Here is a 7621-nt window from a genome sequence, read left to right on the forward strand (position 1 = left end):
CACGAGTTGAAGGTGTTTGAACTATTGTTGCCACGAGTTGAAGGTGTTTAAACTATTGTTGCCACGAGTTGAAGGTGTTTAAACTATTGTTGCCACGAGTTGAAGGTGTTTGAACTATTGTTGCCACGAGTTGAAGGTGTTTGAACTATTGTTGCCACGAGTTGAAGGTGTTTGAACTATTGTTGCCACGAGTTGAAGGTGTTTGAACTATTGTTGCCACGAGTTGAAGGTGTTTGAACTATTGTTGCCACGAGTTGAAGGTGTTTGAACTATTGTTGCCACGAGCTGAGTACAACAAATCAAATCAACTATGTCTTCTTCTCACCTCACAATGAGTTTGTATTTTAAAAACACAGTGATAACTGAATAGGTTGGAACTCTATCAACAAGCAACATACTTCATACTAAATATTTTTATGTGTGTTTTTTGCCTGTGACTTTATTTCTACAATCAAAAGTTACCTGCTCCCCCCCTCCATCTTCCCTCCTTCGAGCGTATAATGTGGCCGTCTGCTACACTTTAAGATCTGCTGGATGATAAAGTCAAAGGTTGGGAAACCTCATTAACCAATAATAATTAGGATTGACATAAGCTTTTTTTTCAATTTCCAACCACCATATGTCACAAGATAAACCAAGATTAACCCAACTTTTTCAACTCCTAACTATCTTGGTTCGGTGAAGCTTACATATTTTATATATATATATATATATATATATATATATATATATATATATATATATATATATATAAATATATATATATATCTATATATATATATATATATATATATATATATATATACGTCAGCATATATCTGTCTTGTTGGTCACACTGAGAAATCTCAAATGTTCAAATGTTTATTCCACGTAATGTTCAGCTAACTTGAATATTGTTCATCAACTGTAATTGGTCAGAGTTTCGGTGGTTTTAGGAAGAGAAGAACACTGTAACGTAATTTGTCCAATTAAAAAAAGTCGTTTTATTCCTGTTGGACATAAACAGCGAACAAGAAAAAAGAAAACAAAACGAAATGTTATGTTACATTGTGAGATCAGAGAATTTGTCCTCGCTCATCACAAAATAGAACGATACGAAAATTGTTGATGATCAAGATTTATTCTGGTACAGAGACAAACAACACATGATACACGGCTGAGCCAAGGCGACACATCTGACTGTGTCAAGACGACACACCATCTGTGTCGTCACAGCTACACAGGTCTGTGACGCCATCTGTGCGTGGACAATAATCCCACAGGGGGCCTCGGTAGTCTGATGGACGACCTTGACCCCCGTGAGGCTGTGACCAGAGAGTGAGTACAGTTAATGAAGGACAACATCAACTATGTTACAGGTTAAGTAGTTAGGCCGCGCCCATCTCACGTGACCATCTCACGTGCAGGACAAAACATTTCGTACAATGACACGTAAAAGCTAGTCCAAAATCCAAACACTTTTTTTTTTATAGATGGAAAAAAAATTAAATTAAAAATGTCTCATAAAGTATCAATGTTTATTTTTACTGATGCGAGATATTTTTTTCAAAAATCAGACAATATATCAAGTGGCAGATCCAAGAATGTGTCAAGATCAAAAGCCAAATGTTCTGTCTGTCAAACATTCTAACCAAACATTCGGTCTGTGAAGTTAGGACCCAGCCAAAAGTTAGGACCCAGCCAAAAGTTAGGACCCAGCCAAAAGTTAGGACCCAGCCAAAAGTTAGGACCCAGCCAAAAGTTAGGACCCAGCCAAAAGTTAGGACCCAGCCAAAAGTTAGGACCCAGCCAAAAGTTAGGACCCAGCCAAAAGTTAGGACCCAGCCAAAAGTTAGGACCCAGCCAAAAGTTAGGACCCAGCCAAAAGTTAGGACCCAGCCAAAAGTTAGGACCCAGCCAAAAGTTAGGACCCAGCCAAAAGTTAGGACCCAGCCAGCTGATTGGTGTCTGTTGGTGGCCGCGAGGTTTGTCCCATTGTCTGATCGGTTTCCCGCCAAAAGTTGCCTAGAATCACGTGCGCGATGGTCAGATGTGTACAGTTATAAATAAATAGTTAAATCAATAAATTAAAAATGCGAATCACAAGAATCAACAAGATACAACATTAGATACGAAACAATATTTCTAAAGTATGAGAGGAGGCCTTCAAACTTTGTTATCCCCCATAACTAATTTATTTAAGTCGTCTTGGTTGCGTCACTCTGATGTTAATCTTTTGAAATCAATCAAGTTTGTTCCGTTGATGAGGTGACGTTTGAAAAAAAATATCAATGCTTTTTAATCAGATTGGTCTATTATTTTGAAACAATTTTTCACAACCGTTCGAAAGATTTAAAGGCAAAAATATTGTGGAAGAATGTCTGTTTGAAGTAGAACGATGAATAAATATCTATTTTTAGAACAGGCTTGGACAAAATCACAAGGGAAGCAACTCTATGAACAGGGGAAGCAATTAGTTGTGCTGGAATCTCCAGTTGTGCATGGAATTTTTGGCCAGCGTGGGATCCTTCTTGGCAGCAATGTCCATCTTCTCGCCTTGTAAAAATGGGTTGCCGTGGTCGGAGATTTCCGACTGGGGAAAATATAAAAAATTAGTCAAATTTGAAATGTTTGTTTAGATTATAAAACAGACCCATAATCGGTTATATATGTGTGTATGTATATATATATATATTTATATATAATTATATATATACATACATATATATGTATATATATACATACATATATATAAATATTTAATATATATATATATATATATATATATATATATATATATGTATAAACATATATATTATATATATATATATATATATATATATATATATATATATATATATATATATATATATATATATATATATATATATATATATATATATATATATATATATATATATATATATATATATATATATATAAAGTTATCAACGTATTGTTTTAACGATGTACTTAAGTGACCGGGCACATGTGGGAGTGAGTCTGACTGGACACACACGGTTGGAGAAAATCACGTGATACGTGTAAACATGTCAGCCTTTTCGGCGAGAGTCGAGCACGTGGCAAACTTACTCTCTTCTTGATCATGTGAGGAGATTTCTTAGCCACCACTGTCAGCCTCTTTCTCGTGGCAGACATGCTGGGGTTGTTTTCCTACAGGAGAGAAAAAACTCACGTCTTTCTCTGGTCAAACTCAAGCTAAGCTCATGGGGCTAAACAAGCTGAGCTCATGGGGCTAAACAAGCTAGGATCATGGGGCTAAACAAGCTAAGCTCATGGGGCTAAACAAACTGAGCTCACGGGGCTAAACAAGCTGAGCTCATGGGGCTAAACAAGCTGAGCTCATGGGGCTAAACAAGCTGAGCTCATGGGGCTAAACAAACTGAGCTCATGGGGCTAAACAAGCTGAGCTCATGGGGCTAAACAAGCTGAGCTCATGGGGCTAAACAAGCTAAGCTCATGGGGCTAAACAAGCTGAGCTCATGGGGCTAAACAAGCTAGGGTCATGGGGCATTAGGCTAAACAATTCAGCACAAATATGGGGCTTTAAGCTAATCAACCTTAGCTCGTGGGGCTTTGGGCTAAACAACTTAAGCTCATGTAAATTTGAGCTAAACAAGCCGACGTCATGGGTCTTTATGCTAAAGATACATGGACGTAGAATTTAACTGACGGACTTTTCACTTGATGGGCTGTGTACTAAACTCTGGACAAGTCTACAAGTGTACAAACCCTTCCCAAGACCAGCTAACTAATGGACCAATAAAAATGCTGTAATAGAACACGTGATCAGGGACTGACCAGTTTTTCTCCATTGTGTTCCATCTTGGCCAACTCGTCGATGACCTTGTTGAGGTTCATCTGCTGGGTGTTGCCTTGACCTTTGGAGGAGACGGTCTGGCTACCGGCGGGGCACGTGAACATGTGCTCCGTGTCGCAGGGACAGTCCTGTTCTGACAGCAGCTTCTGGTTGTTCTCGGCGCTGTTGACAAAGTTCTCCACGCAGTTGTCCTTGGCTGCTTGGTGGTGGGGAGAGAGGGAATGGTCATATTAGTATGGAAGGGAATGGTCAGATTAGTATAGAAGGGAATGGTCAGATTAGTATGGAAGGGAATGGTCAGATTAGTATGGAAGGGAATGGTCAGATTAGTATGGAAGGGAATGGTCAGATTAGTATGGAAGGGAATGGTCAGATTAGTATAGAAGGGAATGGTCAGATTAGTATAGAAGGGAATGGTCAGATTAGTATAGAAGGGAATGGTCAGATTAGTATAGAAGGGAATGGTCAGATTAGTATGGAAGGGAATGGTCAGATTAGTATAGAAGGGAATGGTCAGATTAGTATAGAAGGGAATGGTCAGATTAGTATAGAAGGGAATGGTCAGATTAGTATGGAAGGGAATGGTCAGATTAGTATGGAAGGGAATGGTCAGATTAGTATGGAAGGGAATGGTCAGATTAGTATGGAAGGGAATGGTCAGATTAGTATAGAAGGGAATGGTCAGATTAGTATAGAAGTATAAAAATTTGCTCTAACTCATTTTGGCGAAATATAATCGTGTTTTAAAAACGTTTATATCTCATTTATACCCTTTTTTATTAACAAAAATTGTATTTTTAATATCTCGTTTATAACAACCATAGATTGTGGAGAAAAAAAGAGTATATCAGTCAAAAGTTTTAAACACGGAGGTTTGATATCAGTTATGGTTTCACGTGTTTGTTTTTGTTCGTACATTTATTTTAATAATTTTTGCTTAGTACAAAACTATTAAAATTATTAGGCTATTTAAATAGTGGCGAAAGTCATGGAAAAGGTTTGATGGTTTGCCTATGTTTACTGTACAGCTCATGTAGTTTGTGTTTTAGTCTATGCAATAGTGTGTGTTAGTTACCGTAGAACAATCACTGCTGAAATAGTTTTTTTTAGACCATTGGTCTATGAAGGTTGTTTTTGTTCGGATCCCCTAAACGGACTGGGTCCCCCTCGGATTGCGGGGTCTGGCGGCATGGTAGTTCAGCCCCTGTATTGGGTACCTCATTAAGTTCAGCCCCTGTATTGGGTACCTCATTAAGTTCAGCCCCTGTATTGGGTACCTCATTAAGTTCAGCCCCTGTATTGGGTACCTCATTAAGTTCAGCCCCTGCTTTTGGTACCTCATTAAGTTCAGCCCCTGCTTTGGGTACCTCATTAAGTGTTTTCCCAAATTTACCTAAAGATCAGTTATCAGTGCCGGGTTGGGGGCGGGGGTGGGGTTCAAATACATTCAACACTGTCCGGTAGCTTTAGATCTAGTATAATACCCAGTGTATACCTAGGTGTGACATTAATTTCGCTCTACGGTCAGATTTATAGTCTAGGAATTATGTAAATTGATAACGTGACAAAATCGATAGTCCAAAGAAGGAATACCTTAGGCAGGATAAGATTGTTTTGAGCAGTAGGACCTGGTGCTTGGTGCAGGTGGGACCAGGTGCTTGGTGCAGGTGGGACCAGGTGGGCCCAGGTGTTTGGTGCAGGTGGGACCTGGTGCTTGGTGCAGGTGGGACCAGGTGGGACCAGGTGTTTGGTGCAGGTGGGACCAGGTGGGACCAGGTGCTTATTGCAGGTGGGACCAGGTGTTTGGTGCAGGTGGGACCAGGTGCTTGGTGCAGGTGGGACCAGGTTTTTGGTGCAGGTGGGACCAGGTGCTTATTGCAGGTGGGACCAGTAGTTTGGTGCAGGTGGGACCAGATGTTTGGTCCAGGTGGGACCAGGTGCTTGGTGCAGGTGGGACCAGGTGCTTGGTGCAGGTGGGACCAGGTGCTTGGTGCAGGTGGGACCAGGTGGGACCAGGTGTTTGGTGCAGGTGGGACCTGGTGCTTGGTGCAGGTGGGACCAGGTGGGACCAGGTGTTTGGTGCAGGTGGGACCAGGTGGGACCAGGTGCTTATTGCAGGTGGGACCAGGTGTTTGGTGCAGGTGGGACCAGGTGGGACCAGGTGCTTTCTTGCAGGTGGGACCAGGTGCTTTATTGCAGGTGGGACCAGGTGCTTGGTGCAGGTGGGACCAGGTGCTTGGAGCAGGTGGGACCAAGGTTGTATGTGCTTCACTACCAGCATGACGTTTGATCATTAACAAATAATTAATTTCTTTAATGACATGTTTACGAAGTGTCACTGACAGGTGACACAATGACGTCAACAATAAAATCTCAGCACCCTGTCATGTCTGTAGGTTGTATGTATGAGTGTCAACTCGAGGGGGGGGGGTGGTAAATTGTCGAATCTTGGGGGGGGGGGGGTAAATTGTCGCATTCTGGGGGAGGGGGGTGGTAAATTGTCGCATTCTGGGGGAGGGGGGTGGTAAATTGTCGCATTCTGGGGGAGGGGTGTGTCACGGGACTGCGAGTGGGTGAGGAAGAATGCCATACGATTGGAGCTGGGGACAGTGGAATGCCAACTTGTTGGGGGTGGGGACGGTGGAATGTCAACTTGTTGGGGGGTGGGGAGGGTAGAATGCCAACTTGTTGGGGGTGGGGACGAAGCAGGAGCTCGATGTCCAGAAAAATGACTTCAGCTTTTTGTCGCTCGACTAAATCAGTTTAAAATTAACCACAAAGACATACACTTCACCAATTGAAATGGTTCAAAATATTTTTCAAAAATTGAGTGCGTCTGTGATTGACGTAGGTCGCATCGAATCAACTGTTTATCGTCTATTTATATCCTGTGTTTATATTTATTATAGAACAAATCAATGACGCAGTTCACCGTTGGGGGGGGGGGGTGCAGTTGTCTTACGCGGGCAAGACATCTCAGAAATCGATTTGAAGCAATTTGCTGTGATCGATAACTGAGCCCAATCATCGTATGCGTGTGCTCGAGACATTTGCCGGAAATGTTCAACTCAAGTCAGACAACATGTAAAGTGTTGAACTGATCAACTCAAGTCAGACAACATGTAAAGTGTTGAACTGATCAACTCAAGTCAGACAACATGTAAAGTGTTGAACTGATCAGCTCAACTCAAGTCAACATGCATCCTTTAATGTTCTATTGACTATTGTTGTGTGGGGGACAAGGTGTGGGTCATGCACCGTGTGGGTCATGCACCGTGTGGGTCATGTACCGTGTGGGTCATGTACCGTGTGGGTCATGCACCGTGTGGGTCATGCACCGTGTGGGTCATGTACCGTGTGGGTCATGCACCGTGTGGGTCATGCACCGTGTGGGTCAGGCACCGTGTGGGTCATGCACCGTGTGGGTCAACTCACCTGTTTTACCCATGGGGCAGGGGTTGGGTGGGTCAACTCACCTGTTTTACCCACGGGGCAGGGGTTGGGTGGGTTGCAGTAGGCAGGGAGCTGCTTGTCTGTTTTCACTTGCTTGGCGTTTGGGGCGCCCTCTGCGGTGCCTCCTGCAACAGACGGGGGTGGGGGTGGGGGGGTTAGTCATGTGACAAACTATTCTGTACAGCTTTACAACATGTACTCGCTATTGTACTGTGGTACAGTTTGTCTGAACTGGTGGGTACAGCTGCTTCTACCCGAGCCAGTGTCAACTATGACAGAAAACTTAAACAGATTAGCTAAGACAGACTATAGCAGAATAGCCTAAGACAGACTAGGCTATAGAAAGTG

General features: G+C 42.4%; 1 protein-coding gene across 2 annotated transcripts; it reads right to left on the reverse strand.

The window, feature by feature from the left end:
- Positions 1–1503: 1503 nt before the first annotated feature.
- Positions 1504–7398, reverse strand: LOC131935555 (neuroendocrine protein 7B2; the record flags this gene model as incomplete). 2 transcript variants are annotated; one of them, XM_059292011.1, is given in 4 exon segments in its annotated part: positions 1504–2572; positions 3073–3153; positions 3802–4016; positions 7297–7398. In XM_059292011.1, coding segments are annotated over 4 exon segments (518 nt in total), but the record flags the coding sequence as incomplete, so codon positions are not given.
- Between the last annotated feature and the right edge of the window lie 223 nt (positions 7399–7621).

The sequence above is a fragment of the Physella acuta genome, unplaced genomic scaffold (genome assembly GCF_028476545.2).
Source record: "Physella acuta isolate Inbredline_101_S28 unplaced genomic scaffold, ASM2847654v3 ptg000148l, whole genome shotgun sequence".
Lineage (NCBI taxonomy): Eukaryota > Metazoa > Mollusca > Gastropoda > Physidae > Physella > Physella acuta.